Genomic DNA, 15,979 nt, shown 5'->3' with positions numbered 1-15,979 from the left:
GGTGCAGGACCCAGCACTTCGCCTTGTTGAACCACATACACCTGACCTCGGCTCATCAATCCAGCCTGTCCAGATCCCTCTCTAGAGCCTTTCTACTCTCAAGAGGCTCAACACTCTCACCCAACCTGGTGTCAGCTGCAAACTTACTGAGGGTGCACTCAATCCCCTCGTCCAGATCATTGATAAAGATATTAAACAGAACTGGTTCCAATACTGAGCCCTGGGGAACACCACTTGTGACCGTTCGCCAACCGGATTTAACTCCGTTCACCACAACTCTTTGGACCCAGCCATCCAGCCAGTTTTTTACCCAAAGAGTACACCTGTCCAAGCCATGAGCAGCCAGTTTCTCCAGGAGAATGTTGTGGGAAACAGTGTCAAAGGCTTTACTGAAGTCTAGGTAAACACCATCCACAGCCTCCTCCTCATCCACTAAGCAGGTCATCTTGTCATAGAAGGAGATCAGGCTGGTCAAGCAGGACCTGCCTTTCATAAACCCATGCTGACTGGGCCTGATCACCTGGGTGTCCTGTATGTGCATGTGATGGTACTCAGGATGATCTGCTCCGTAACCTTCCCCAGCATCGAGCTCAGACTGACGGGCCTGTAGTTCCCTGGATCCTCCTTCCAGCCTTTCTTGTAGATGGGCATCACATTTGCTAACCTCCAGTCAACTGGGACCTCCCCAGCTAGCCAGGACTGCTGATAAATGATTGAAGGTGGCTTGGTGAGCACTTCTGCCAGCTCCCTCAGTACCCTTGGGTGGATCGGCTACTGGACCCATTGGCCCCATAGACTTGTGGGTGTCTAAGTGGTGTAGCAGGTCACTAACAATTTCCCCTTGGATTATGGGGGCTTCATTCTGCTCCCCATCCCTGCCTTCCAGCTCAGGGGGCAGAGAACAACTGGTCTTACTGTTAAAGACTGAGGCAAAGAAGGCATTAAGTACCTCAGCCTTTTCCTCATCCTTTGTCACTACGCTTCCCCCCACATCCAATAAAGGTTGGAGATTCTCCCTAGCCCTCCTTTTGTTGCTCATGTATTTATAGAAACATTTCTTATTGTCTTTTATGGCAGTAGTCAGATTAAGTTCTAGTTGGGCTTTGACCATTCTAATTTTCTCCCTGCATAACCTCCCTATGTCCTTGTATGCACTTCTGCATATAACACATATGAGGCTCAAATACACTTCAGATGCAGCATTCCTAAAAGAATTTCTATCAAATCTCTATGCACCCAAAGTGTTGTTTTGTTTTTTTTAAAGTATTTTCCCTCCCTTCATAGCCCTCAGGCTTTTAGACTGATCTTTTTACAGGCCAAAATTCACACTTCCTCTGAAGAACACAGCATCTGTTTCACTGTGAGATCTCCCTCTGTTGCTGGGTCACCTTTAGCCAGAGGGAAGCCACATGGAGCAAGTCCCTCCAGATTTTTCCCTTTCCTCCTGACTTACAGAGGCAGAATTCATTCGGGGGAGGTGGCAGGGAAGGAAGTGAAGCAGACCCCTGTACTCCCCCTTTCCAAATATCAGGACTACAATTTCTCATGCCTTTTCATCCTGCTTACCAGGAAAACAACAAGAACAACAACACAACAAAAAAATACACACACACACACAAAAAACCCCAAAACCCACACTCCCCCTTTCCAAATATCAGGACTACAATTTCTCATGCCTTTTCATCCTGCTTACCAGGAAAACAACAACAACAACACAACAAAAAATACACACACACACACAAAAAACCCCGAAACCCACAAGAGATCATTGCTTAAGCACATTTGATGAGACAGAATAAATAGACGCACCCTGTCATTAACACTGTGTATCTCCAAATCACTGTACCATGTGAATACTACTTCCAACCTAGTCTGGGTTTGATTCTACACACCAAAAGCATGTTTCATTTTGTCAGACACCACAGTCTCTCAACTTTACTTAACTTCTTACCACTTAGTCCATTATCACTTTGAGAGGTGCTACAGTATATCTAAAGACTTATGAGCATCTATGGAGCAAAAGAACTTCAGGACCACGTGAAGATCGGGGCCCGGTGCAACTGCCGTGCCAGTTAGTAGCTACTGGGTACTGTAACAACAGGACTGAGCTCCATTTTTCAGATACAGTAATTTCTGGTACTTTACTATTTTGATAGTCAGAGAAAACGTGTACACAGCTCACAACAGATGCTGCTAGAGAACAGCAACAAGCACAGCCAGCTCCTACAAACATCACAGATCCATTTATTTGGCTGTTATCCTCAGCCCTGCGCTCCTTTGAAAAGTTACTAAAGGGTGCAGCTTCCATGCACAACAAACCCATATTGAGCAAAGTAAGTCACTATTTCCTATTCTCACCTGTACCTTAAGAACAGGGTCTTATAGAATACGCCTTCTCAAAAGAAAGGGAATTTAAAATGTAATTACAGTCGCAGAATTTGTACCTTAGTACTGAACCAGCAATGCCAGGTTAACCATGTCAGACTTGCAGTCTGGAAGGTATACTCCCAACAATCCACAAACAATAAACAGGATACTTTAAAAACAAACAAACAAACAAAACAAAAATCCCCCCACAACGCAACTGTTTGTTTTTCCAAGTTTACACTAAATACCTTCTCATGGCACCACATGAACTTGTACTGTACTTTCTTTCATTAACCCACCCTTTTACTATGCTCTCAAAAACCTCTGTAAGGGCTCAGAGGAAGAAAGTTTTTGGAAAGAGGGAGCAGACTATGAGGACTGAGGTAGGAACTTCACAAAGAGTGTTCTGGTTCTGCATTTGAAAACCCAAAACCAGACACAGAATATAATCCATTGATTATACATGTGAAAATACAGAAACTGAGAGTGTCTAATTATTTTATATGCCTAAAGAGGGTACCATCAGCCTATCGTCACTTTACATGGTATCTGCCATGTACATCTCCGACAACTACGTCTTTAACAATGTATGCTACCTCTCTGGCTTTTACTACTTATTGTCATCAGAAACTTCAGATGATCAGAGAAACCCCAATGTCGCTTCTAGTGCTGCAGGTCCAGCCCAGTTCCTGTGTAAATACTAACCTTCAACGCAAACAGGCTTTCGCCCACAACTGCTGTACGTAAAGCATTTGTGTCTCAGATCAAGTTTGGAAAAAGACTTAAAAGTGTAAGCCAACATCTGGTATCTACACATTCATCCAGCATGTGGAAGCCAGTTACAACCACGTTTTCCAAACTTGCATGGCACTGCAAGGTTACCATATGGAGATGACTAACAGTGTTATTTGGATTAGGCTTTCAGCTACACTCAGTCCCCTACAAGGGCCGTTTCCTGTTTATGTGACAGGCATGTCCCATTTTTCAGTCATGCTGTATACAGTTGTAGAAATAATTAGTTTTGACAGGGTTTCTTGCATACACCACCTGTGTGAGGCCCCAGTGATTTCCAATGCAAGGAGACATGGTAATGTTTTACAAAACACTAGGGGTGACCAGAGCATAGAGAAAAACAAAGGGAAGGCAACATACTCTGCATATGCTTTCACCCACTTTACTACTGAAGGAAAAACAGTGCAAGAGCACCCAGACAACTCTGAAACAACACTGAAAATAAACACCACGCACAACGAGATCGCTCACACCACGATCAGGTGATCCCTTCCCCTCACTCTGGTCCAACGTGATGCTCACAGGCAAGACGGCCTCCACATATGTTCAGCTGTGAAGTTCCAGGTCTGACCAACGTGTTTGGGATTGTTCCACGTGATGGCACAGCCATACCCCAGTCACCCACCCACGGCTGCTGGCACAGAAAGGAGCATTCCTTTCTTTCTCAAAAGATGGTAAGAAAACATGGCTGTGAACACACTCCCTCGGTACCTCCTCAGCTAGCCGCTCCTCCTGTACCTGCTCTTCACCGCCTCAGCCTCCCGGCTACATCAGCGTCTCACTGCTCCTCTCTGACAAGGCAGTCGCTGATGCAGTGCTGGCTTGAGTTTGTTTCTTAGGGTGGCTGGGGCAAAGAAGGGAGACAAGTTAGACTAAGAACAGCTTTCAGTTCTCTTCATCTCCTAGCCAGTTTTGCTTATCATAAAAGCAACACCATGCCCATGTCCAACTAAACTAGGAGGGTGTTGAGGGGCGGAAATATCAGAGGCCACTACACTAAATCTACCTCTGAAAGAAGATCAGGAAATCAATTGCTGTTGTGTAGCCCTAACCCTAACAGCCCAGCCTGTAAAAAAAAAAAAAATTTAAAATTCACCCAGTTCAATGAGCCCTCCCTTGCCACTGTACACACACCTTTTTTGCATTGCTTCTGTTGATCACTCACAATACAGATTAATGTGGGGCTTGTATGGTGCTAATAGATCCACTGAGCCAGAATGGGGGGCACCTTACCGAAAGTATGCTGTGCTGAATCAGGCTCCTCAAACTTGAGGTTCCTACCTCATGGTAACTGCTTAAATTGCCACATGTGCCCATGCCAACATGAACACATCCCGGCACTTTTCTAAGAACCGTTTTGAAGATGACCAATTTCTAGAAAGTTTAATGTTTTCATATTTTGATTATAAGAATACAAATAGCTGCTTTCTATCAGTGTAAGCTCATCAAATTCAAACTGAGCCCTATTGCTGTACCTGTTCCAGTTGGCTCCTGTGACTTGGGGAAATCACAGAAACACTTAGGGCAATGACACGACTCCTGAAAGACCAAGAGCAATACAGTGGGTCTGAAAACAGACTGGCCACAATGCCCAGAATGTATTCTGAATTAGCGCCAAATCAATCATTACCAGTTAGGGGTACAAAGAAACCCCACACCCAAATTAAAAGCTATCCCATGAAAGAATATTTACAAAGCTACTCCGCTGGCACAAGATAAAAATCCAACTCCTGGAACCATAAGTCTTCAGAGCATGCAGATCAAGGTAGCTTCTTTCTGTACTTTAGAAAACAGCATGGACCAAATCCAACAGACACAGGGATCAAGCTGTATTTGAGAGGTTTCTTAAGTTTGTTTGTAGTCAAACCATTGCCCGAGTCATGTTCAAAATGAAGCCACACTTGGATCCAGTTTTTATGTAGTGTTGTTGCCAGCACTACGGCCTATGGTGTTTTTGACTTGAGGAGACTGGTCCACAAGCCTGAAGAGAGATCTGATGGGACAGCAGCCATCTTCCAGTCTCCACATATGTATCTGAAAACGCTCAGGATTACCAATCCCGAAAGTATCAACAGAAGGCAGAAGTGAAGGGCTGAGAGATGAGACAGATACTGCTCTCCTGCCAACAACCAAGCGCTCTGGGAAAATAGTAAGTCTTACTGCAGCACTACACTCAGAGTCTCATCCTCCTGCTTGTACTAAGTTCGACTCAGTAATCTAAAGGAACAGAAAACCAAGAAGTTCCAAGTTATCATATAAGGAAGGGTAAGGGGAAGTTAGCCACACCACTTTTCTTCATATAAAAGACTGTTTTTACGTGTTACAGGGGTACTGGGGAAGGAAAGAAGCTGCAATAAGAAAATTCTGAATAATAATAATAAATAATATATAATAGATAATAAATATTATAAATAATATTAAATAAGAATATTCTTTACAAAGGCAAACTGTGCTGTTCCCACCATGTCTAAACAAGTGACCTGTCCACTTAAACCAAACTCTTTTAAGGAAGGAAAGCCTGTCTGGCATATGCAGAGTCCCCCCGTAATACAATTATAGCTCGTTTTACATTTACCACAATACAGAGTTTTAAGTGGCAGGTTTTTATCACTGCTATGAGAGATCGTAAGTTCTGTCTACAACCTGAAGCACGTGAAGGTGCTCACTTCTTCAAAATTTACCTACAGCAGCCTCTTCTGAGCTTTACTAATTTAAAGTCTCAAATGAGCTGGCAGGATCATGAAGAAACGATACAGATTTTTCAACTCAAACCTCAGCAGCAGGATGAAAAGTGGAAATCACAAACCAATTTTCAAGAGAAAACTGGGAATCTGCACCCATTAGAATAAAAATTATTACATTCCTGAAAAACGAATGAATCAAATTTCAGGCATTTGGACTGTTTGTAAAATTTGGGGGTTTGTTTGACATTACATTTAATGACTTCAGCCACACATAACAAGTTAACATAGACTGAAGATCCACATGCCATTTTTAACTGTAAAGTATTTATCAGACCCGAGTAAAAACTATACCCATCTTGTCCATTCACTGCAATAGACCTGCTCACCTTTGTACCCACGTCAAGCCCCGGGACTGCCTACATTATAAATCTTATTGGAGTTACCTCTGTGTTTGCAACAGGAGGCTGTCTCTCCATTGCAACTGCTTCATGGAAACCAGTTCACCATATACCCTGTCAGATGTAGCTCTTGCAGCTGAAGAGATCATCATCTCCCACAGCTGGGATGAATGAGATAGGAGCCACCTTGTCAGCCACCTCAACTAAACCCAACAAGAGTGGGAAACCAGAGCCACCCACCTCAGCAGTTCACAGCACGTGACTGCACACAGACGAACCGGCGGCAGTTTGATGCACCACACAGATGTGCAACTGGCAGTGGCACAGGAACAGGCACCGCACCTCACAAGGACGGCAGCCCCCGAGAACAAGGACCACTTCAGCCAGCCCACACATACCAGCAGCCCCTGTGAATGGGAGCCAGGTCCCAGCTGGCTTCATTCGTCCCGCACAGGTTCCCCCTCTGAGCAAGTCACCAAGGCAAGCGGAGAGTACAGGAGCTTCGTTCTACAAACCGCACAAATTATTTATTCTGGAGTCTGTCGGGAGAGAGAAATGATGAGAACAAGTGCCAGGCTTGCTTGTGAAGCTGAAAGGCAGCAATCAGGGAACAGAACTGCTAAATACAAAGCCCCAGCACCCTGGCTGACAATTTCTGTGATTTCAGTCAGATGCAAACCAACTGACATACTACTGTAGAGAGGAGGGAAGGGAAATCTTAATAACTGTAAAAACCTTTAAAACAATAATCCCAAGCAAAAGTGAAATGCAATAGCATGAACCTGTCTCACTTCACCTTCCTCTTCCAAAAAGCATTTGAGACAGCAGGCTTTAAAAAAGTGGTGCCTGTGAAGCATACATATCTTTACATGTGGCTTCCAGTGTGTACAGTCAACCCGTAATTCTTTACCTGCCTTTGGCAAGCATACCATAGAGTGTTTTTTGTCTGACTGAAATATACAGTGTCCAGAAGGTATGAGAAAAGAATCACAGAAAAAGCTATTTGCAAAGAGTTCCCAAAAATAAGGAAAGTCATCAAGAATATAGGAGTCAGGGAGGGGGGTGTTAAGGAACAGAGAAAGACAGCATCCCCTAAAAGGGTAACACGACAAGGGTGTCTCTCTTTGTTGAGCTATTTAAGTCAAGGTCAGAAGGGGACAGAGTAAAATAAGAGCCATTTTCACTTCTCTCCTGCACAGAATTACAAACGTTTTTGAAGAAAATGAACTGTGAGATGATGTGTGTAAAAAATATATTGCTCTACCATGACTGGTGATGGTAGAGTTATGTTGTATATTTAGGCACACATCCAGAAAAAGGTGACTGCCAGTTCACTGTTATGAATCATGAATCTCAAGAGCAGAGTAAGAGGCTAGAGTGTGCTAAATAGAATGAACCAGCAGCAATTAATAAAGAGACCATCAAAACACAACTAACTTCCAAGATGTCGATCAAAGGTTTAAAGGGTGTCAAGACAAAGGAAAAATCAAAGAGATAGGCACACCAAGAAAGGGCCATATAAGTTTCAGACACCTCTGTATTGATTTATTGTCTTCAAACAACAGTAGTCACAGAACTGCATTCTTTGAGGCTAGAAAAGACAACTGCAGTTGTGAAAACATAGTTACAGTAGCAAGAGAAGTGATTTACTAAAGGAATGGCTTTATCAAACTAGTTAGCAATACCAGGTTAGTGAAGATCGGGTGCGTGATTCTGATACAGTATATGTTAAAAAATGTATTATTTCTCTCCATCCGTTCCTAAAACCACACAAGTAGCCATGACTACCTCTCTTAGCTTTCACCGAGTCTTTTAAAGGTTCACCAGAGACTTTTAAATGGTTAAAAAGTCATCTCCACCTGGGAGAATTGTTTTCTTTCCAGCACTTAAAAGCCAAAGCACAGATTTCAAAACAAATTCAGCTCCATGGAAGTATTTGTCTCCACATCTACTCTTCACTGTTTTTCTTCAATTCTTTTTCTAGAACAGTTATCCATACCTTTTCAGTTTCTCCTAACAGGGACTGTCTTGGCTTTTCACCTTGAAATAGTGTCTTCTGTGTTTAACGCTGTTGTTCAGAAGACTAGACTTGAGAAACTATGGGGAAATAAAACCAAATAGGCAGCAGGGACTCACCTGGTTACAGAGTTGACACTGTAGGCTCTCTCAGACTTTCTAGCTCTCGTTGTTCTCTGTTTTGTGAGAGGTCAGCAAGAAACTCTTTTCTTCTGTCTTGTCCTGTGCCTCTTCCAGCTTTCTGACTCCAACTATCCAAAGTGGGTCAAATCACTAAGAAAACTTCTCCAAGATGTTCCAAACATCTTCACAAGATGTTCTCAAGCTAGCAGTTGCCTCCTCCAAGGTAACTTCTGTCCTACCTCCTATTTTTCTGGCTGTTAGTCTCAGGTGCTACTCCACTCCACTCAGCTTATTTAATAAAGTGCAGCTGGGATACTCTGGGCCATCAGATGAAGGTACACTGTTCTGTTACATCTAATGTGTCCTCACCACAAACAAAAAGCTGGATAACAGATAAAGAATATATTATGTACACTGCACTTCAACAGTATCAAAAGCACAGAAAAATTAACAAAAGAAGGAACTTAAACTGTGACCCTGCAGAATTATTACCACTGAGAGTTTCTGAGACACTGCAGAGCTAGTATTTTCTGATTTTAATCCCTGTTTAGGAAAAACAGAGGCATTACAGCCCAAAACATACAAGACACTAACATTTGAAAACTGTCACAACACAAGACTGTCTTTTCTTACTCCAAAGCTATTTCAAGGTTTACCAAAACTTGCACAGGATCATCCAAATATGAAAACATGCAAATAGAAACACTCTTAAGACTTGCATGGTGGATGGTTACAGCACTGATAAAAAAAAAAAGTCACTACCTCAGTGCTGCATTCCAACAAAAGGAAGGAAACTGGCTGGGAACAGCTGTGAGTTAATGTGGCAGGAGCTGAAGATGGAAAAAACAGAGACAGTGACTGAACAGCAAACAGCATTCTTTCTCTTTTTGGTCATCTTTAAATTTTACTTATTTTTAAGACTTACATTTGTGCTGTGACTGCTTCTTTATGAAAAATATATGTTAAACTGAATCTAAAAAAAAAAATCTGTTCTTGGAATTTACAAATACAAAAAAGTCACTAACCAAGTTCTCTTAAATAGGGAACTTGAACATTATGGATTTTTTTTTTCCCCTTAGCAGCGGAAGAAGGGTTAGTTTTAAAAACATGTATGCTGAACCAAGCAATGGAATTAACTTCTTAAAAAAATAAAAAAAAAGAAACCAACAGATGGGATTGATAGCCTGGCCAGTAGGAAGCGATTGTGCCCCTGTACCTGGCACTGGTGAGGCCGCACCTTGAATCCTGTGTTCAGGTTTGGGCCCCTCACTATAAGAAGGATGCTGAGGTGCTGGAGCGTGTCCAGAGAAGGGCAACGAAGCTGGTGAGGGGTCTGGAGAACAAATCTTATGGGGAGCGGCTGAGGGAACTGGGGTTGTTCAGTCTGGAGAAGAGGAGGCTGAGGGGAGACCTCATTGCTCTCTACAACTACCTGAAAGGGGGTTGTGGCGACGAGGGTGTTGGTCTCTTCTCCCAAGTAACTAGTGATAGGACAAGAGGAAATGGCCTCAAGTTGCACCAGGGGAGATTTAGATTGGATATTAGGAAAAATTTCTTCACTGAGAGGGTGGTCAGGCATTGGAACAGGCTGCCCAGGGAGGTGGTGGAGTGACCAGCACTGAAGTATTCAAGAAACATGTAGATGTGGCACTTCAAGACATGGTTTAGTGGGCAGGGTGGTGTTGGGTGACGGTTGGTCTTGATTATCTTAAAGGTCTTTTCAAACTTTAATGATTCTAGGGTTCTGTGACTACTTCTCCAAAAAGGGCTATTACTCATTACAGTGACATAGACATGCCTACATCTGGCTGAACACACGTTCACCTCTGTTGCTCGGCTTTCCCTCATGCTCCTGTTAGTGCTGCATGATCCATTACAGCTACGCACAGGCGCTGGATCTCCAGTCAACTCCCATTCTCTCAAACTCTATCATCCCAGCCCCTGACAGACACTTCACTGCTGCAAAAGGACTGTCCTTCCCTCACCCCTCCCCAGAGCAAAGGCAGAGGTGTGGGGAAAGGAGCACAGAGGCTCTTCACCACAACCATGGCAAGAAGCAGCAAGAGCCCACTGACAGTCCAACCTCAGCAAAATCTCTTCTCATACAGGTACTGTATGTTGAAATCTCACAGAAATTTAACGAAGCAGCTGGGACACTTCAGTGTTACTGCATCCATTCTAATCTTGCCTGGTTAAGAAATCCTTCTCTCTAGAGTACTTTATCTCATACACTGAGTTTAGTAGGGTTACTAACCTGTACTAATCATAAATATCTAAGCTCAGCGTATCTTCATTTCTAGTTGTTCCTCCTCCAAGACCGTATCTTTATCTGGTTTGTTAAGAGTCTACTAAGAAGTGGACAAGACAAGGTTTTAATCAAATGTAAGCAGTAACAACAGGTTTTATTCAAAACTTCCAGTAAAGAGGACCCACTAGTTTTGGAATAAAGGTACTTAAAGTACTACAGCTTATGTGAATAGAAAAGATCAAAGACAAGAAAATAAACCAAGCAGTAAAAAAAAAAAAATTAAAAAATATATATATTTTAAAAGTTTGAAATAGACCCACACAGGGATTTTGAAGTCCTCCAAACAATTAACAGTTACTAGGTTTGGCAAAACAAGATTATCTTACAAAATTAAAAGCCTACTTCTGTTACATAAACTGTATAAAACTGCGCAATAGTTAAAAAGCACTCTGTACAATTTTGTCTTGAAATACATACTGCTGCAGTCTTCAAACTGCAGGAATTAATAATTTTGTCCTCTTCACAGGTAAAAGAATTACCCAGCTGCGCAATTGTTTTGGGGGAAAATGAAGAGGCAAAAATAGTCAGAAATAACAAGATTAAGCCACTATAAAAATGAAATGCACAGCAAAACTCAAGACCTCAGTTTAAACTAACAAGCTATGTTTACAATATATTCTACATTTCAGTTGTCATTTTCCCTTCCCACTCCCACCTCCCCCCCTTCAAAGATTCCTAATTCCGTTATGGTCTAAATCTAATTAATTTCTAAACTTCGAAATACACCGTACATACATTTAGCAAAAAACATACCTAACATTCTTACAGCAGTATGGTCAGGACACAATTTCAATGATTATTACACAGTTATTGAGAGTAAACCTTATGACTTTTTTTTTTTCCCTTTAAAGAGAACAGTAACCATCAACCTAGACAAATGGTTTTAAAATGTACCCCAGAGAGTCTGCAAAAAGCAGACTTCACCAACATTGGCTCTTAGCCCCAGAGGACACAAGGGAAAACAGCGAGTGCTGAACCTAAGGAAGAAAGAAAATCTCAGAGTGCCAGCTACAGGAAGATCCTTCAGGAACTCAATCTGACAGATTGTGGGTTTGGCTTGGTCATCCCTGTTGCACTAAGCCCTGCAAATCAACTTTGCAATAGTACGTTACAATGTAAACTAAAAATCTTGATACCAACAGTATGTCAAAAGGTTTTTTTGCATTTTGTGGGGTTTTTTTTTCTGAATCCAACAGTTGGTCACAGAAGTCAAGCATTTTCATGGCTCTTACTCAGCTGTTGCCAGTTCAGGGGTGGGAGGGGGCGGGAATAAAAATGTGTGTGTCTGACTCATACGTCCTTCAAGTACATGCAAGGCTCAATTGTTTCCAATATGCAGGAGCTTGGGACCTTTTAAGACACTGAAGAAATAGGATTATGAGGAGAGCCCATCTGAGTAAGTACTTTATCCAGCCACTGAAGGGGACCATGAAGATGTATCTCTATCCAGCATGGAGTGCTTGTTACATCTTGGCGATGATATTCAGCTCCCCAACCCTGGAAATGGAATCGTAAGTGGGGAAAGAAAAAAAAATCACCTTATTGTATAATATCAAATACGTAAGAAGCATACTTCAATCATCTTCTTTCTTACCAAAATACTCTAGCTTTCAACAGTTGTTATCAGAAGGGTAGCATAACACCCTTGATGCACCAACTATTATCACATTTCAACAAACAAATCTGAAGTTAAAAAAGAGGTATTGAATTTGGAGGAAGTGTCATTTTGAGAACTCTTGATCTCTTGAAATGGAAGACTTTGAATTCTTAAAGACATAACCTGTGGCAGTGCAAAATTTCCCCATACCTCACTGCCAGCTGCATGATGTCCCAATAAAGCCTCTGAAGAGGGGGGATAATCAAGTCTTCTCTGCCAAGACCAAAAATAGAACAAACTGGGGGGAAATGCTGCCAGAGACACCAACAAATTAAAAAATAAGGTCACAGACTGACATTATGGACATGAGGGTGAGGCATCTATCTGACAAGAACCAAAGCATCATTCGCCGGATGGAGATGATAAACCGTCAGAAACATTCCTCTTTGGAGGAAGAGAGCATGGTCATTCCCCAGCAGGCTACTTCTCAAGTTAAGACAAGGTCGGTTTTGTTTCAGCTCATACTCACTTCAGTTACAGTAATTACCAAAGATATAAGTAGATATTTAAAAAATGATTTTGAATGCTGTGAAGTGAACCATTTTTGGGGCAGGTCTGGAGACAAGACTAAGATAGCCGCAGGTACAGTTTGCGCTGCTCTATATTAACCCCTAATGAAGGGATTACCCAGCTCCCAACACAGGTGGCAGCAGTTCTAAACACTGTGCAGTGCAACATCCAACACACCAGTGGTCCTGTGCGACCATTCAGGCAACACTGCCATACAACTCTACAGGACACAGAGCTATAAACAACCTATTCCATTTTAGGAGCACCTGTCCTAACATATCTGAAAGTTTCTATCCTCCTATCCTTCAGTGTTATTACCATCTTCATTTCACTACTTTCATAGATGAAAATCTTGACCTTGCATGCCCCCTAGAATAGAAAGGTATGTATATTATTCTAAATAATTACTGCAGCTCCTAATTTGGGAGCTGCTGGTCAAGACAGATTTAGAAGATTATCCTATCTACACTCCCACAACGGCTATAATGCCTTACGCTGCAGTCCCAGCTCAACTCTCAAAAAATACCACCCAGGAACAGAAGCATGAAGTTCAGCTGGGCCTCTTAGCAGAAGATGGCATGGACCATAACAATGGGCAAAAAAAATGAGCAGAAGCTGATGCTACATAATGAATTGGTGGCTCTTCCATTTTTAGGCAGGTAATTAATGACTCAGTTCTTTTCAAAACTTAAAATTGTAGTGTATCTTGCCATATCCCGCAAAATTAAAAAGACAAGCCCTGTAATTCCAGAGTAATTATGCACATAATTCTATACACACACATACTATCTATACACACATTAAATACAAAAATTCAACTGAAGCACTGAAAATTCACAAGAGGCAATTCAATGAAATTGGCAGGAGGGTTGGACCAGATGATCTTCAGAGGTCCCTTCCAACCCCTGCTATTCTGTGATTCTGTGACATTTGAATAGTTAACAGACATGACAGAAACACTTCACAAGTGACTAGAGACATGTGAAGAAACACCTTCTGCAAGTCCCCTCAAGCTTTCAAAGTACGTGCGTCAGATGGATTTTTGTCCACAAAGACAACTTTGTTTCATTAAGATCTCTCTTACACTTAAACATTATTCTATACTTAAAATTCAACAGCTATTAACAGGTCAATGGAGGGAGGCACTGGACCATTCAAAATTACCACATTAAGGAAAAATAATTTATTTTGCTTACAAAATAATCTCAAGCAAATTTTCACATACCTTTACAAAACTCATACGGAGCGTGCACATCTTAGTAAGCTCATACACTGTCTCAAAGCCGTGGTTCACTGACTGAGCCAAAAGCTGAGCAAACTCTTGATTATTGAAAATCTTCAAACTGCAGCCACTGGGGATTTTGCAGACCGTGGTGGGATGGAACCCATGATGGTAGTTGCAGTTCCGACTTTGCACAAAAATACTGCTGTCACTAAGACATTCAGCATACACTTCCCCACCGACGTAATAGAGATGAACACCTAGGAGGAAAAGGTTGACATAAGGAGGTTAGACTAATTCACACTGTCTATCTATTTTTTCAAAGACATTAACTGCCTATCAGACCATCAGCTGCTTGTCTTCAAACTTGATTTTTACTTTTCTGTTTCATCAGGAAGTGATCTGAAAGGAGGGTGTGTATGTATGTAAGTATATAGGGAAAAGGGCCAATTCCTGCATTTTAACATGTTGTATATTCAACAACAATAAACTAGCAAGCACTGCAGGAGTTTTGATGCAGCACATTGGATGGCTTGACCATTTGAACTTTTTTCATATTTATGTGAAACAGTAATTGGGAATGCAAGAGGAGAAAGCAGAAACCTACTGCATAATTTGTAGATACTAAAGCAGCTCCAAGCTGAATTCTCTGGAAAAGTCCTGAATGCTATTTTGGGTAGCCTGAGGAGTTTTTTCAGCTCGCTTTAATTCCAGAAAGCTGGAGAAAGAAAATAGCCCTTATATAGACTCAAGTTGCGCCAGGGGAGGTTTAGATTGGATATTAGGAAAAATTTTTTCACTGAAAGGGTTGTCAAACATTGGAACAGGCTGCCCAGGGAAGTGGTGGAGTCACCACCCCTGGAGGTATTTAAAAGATGTGTAGACATGGTGCTTAGGGACATGCTTTTAGTGGTGGACTTGGCAGTGTTAGGTTAACGGTTAGACTCGATGATCTTAAAGGTCTTTTCCAACCTAAATGATTCTAGGATTTTATATTCTTCTATATTCCAGATGTATCTGTCAAATGAAGGTACACACCAATTTTACAGTTCTTTCCCCTTCTACTGCTCTCTCACCTGCCACTGATGGCAGCAAGCCCCAGAAGAGCAACATACAGGGAACCTTTGTGGAGATTTGCCGTCAGTAGGATTCAGTTCCAAAGGCTTTGAGAAAGCATGAAAATTTGCTTTCTGTGTTTAAAAATTGATTATTTGCTTCTTAAACCTTTCACCTCCCACAATGTCACAAGTCTGAGAACTGAACGCACAGAATTTAAAAGCTAAACTTAAGTCAAGTCAGAAAGCCTTGACTGTGCTCTATCATGTAAGATTTTGCTGCTGACTATGCATGTACCTGTGTGGGTACATATATACTCCCACCTGATCTGCAAAAACATTTATGGCTATGCCTTCACGTTTGGGATTTACTCCTCCTTCCCCAAAGACTAACAGTTCTACATCATCACTAGTTGTACACATTTACTTATTCAACAGCATCCTTGTCCCTTCCACACTCTGCTTTGGTACATATGCAGTTAAGTGCTTCAGCAGAACACTGCTTGCAGCTGGGTTGCTTTTAACAGGAAAATGAATGAGGTGTTAAATAAATATCCTGGTAAGATGGATGGGGAGGAAAAGAAAGAAGAAGTATTAGGACTCGAGTGGCACAGCACAGGTGCGGTGTACTGCCGAGAGCTGCACAAGTCCTCATGTACAGAAAAGCTCTCCAGACTGAGGGCTCGAACATGAAGACCTGACAGTTCTCTTCAGTTTCCATTTTTTCCTCCTCCAACGAGGAGGAAGATACTTTATTAATTGGCACTTACAACATATACCCCGTTGCTTGCATGCTGAACCTTCAGCTGTCTCAGAAAACTTAAGGGTTTACTAATAATGTAACAAT

At 41.9% G+C, this 15,979-nt stretch overlaps 1 protein-coding gene across 1 annotated transcript in view; it reads right to left on the bottom strand.

Annotated features, from left to right (window-relative positions):
* Window positions 1-10,901: 10,901 nt before the first annotated feature.
* SMAD1 (SMAD family member 1) overlaps window positions 10,902-15,979 on the bottom strand; it is a 26,316-nt gene continuing 21,238 nt past the window's right edge. Inside the window, exons 5-6 of the mRNA XM_010289394.1 lie at window positions 14,081-14,337; window positions 10,902-12,185 (exon numbers count right to left, since the gene is read on the bottom strand). Coding sequence (XP_010287696.1) covers window positions 12,042-12,185; window positions 14,081-14,337 — 401 coding nt within the window. The 3' untranslated portion in view covers window positions 10,902-12,041. The remainder of the gene's footprint in view (window positions 12,186-14,080; window positions 14,338-15,979) is intronic.

Source organism: Phaethon lepturus, unplaced genomic scaffold (assembly GCF_000687285.1).
Source record: "Phaethon lepturus isolate BGI_N335 unplaced genomic scaffold, ASM68728v1 scaffold1086, whole genome shotgun sequence".
NCBI lineage: Eukaryota > Metazoa > Chordata > Aves > Phaethontiformes > Phaethontidae > Phaethon > Phaethon lepturus.
This window is presented reverse-complemented; position numbering and strand designations above follow the sequence as displayed.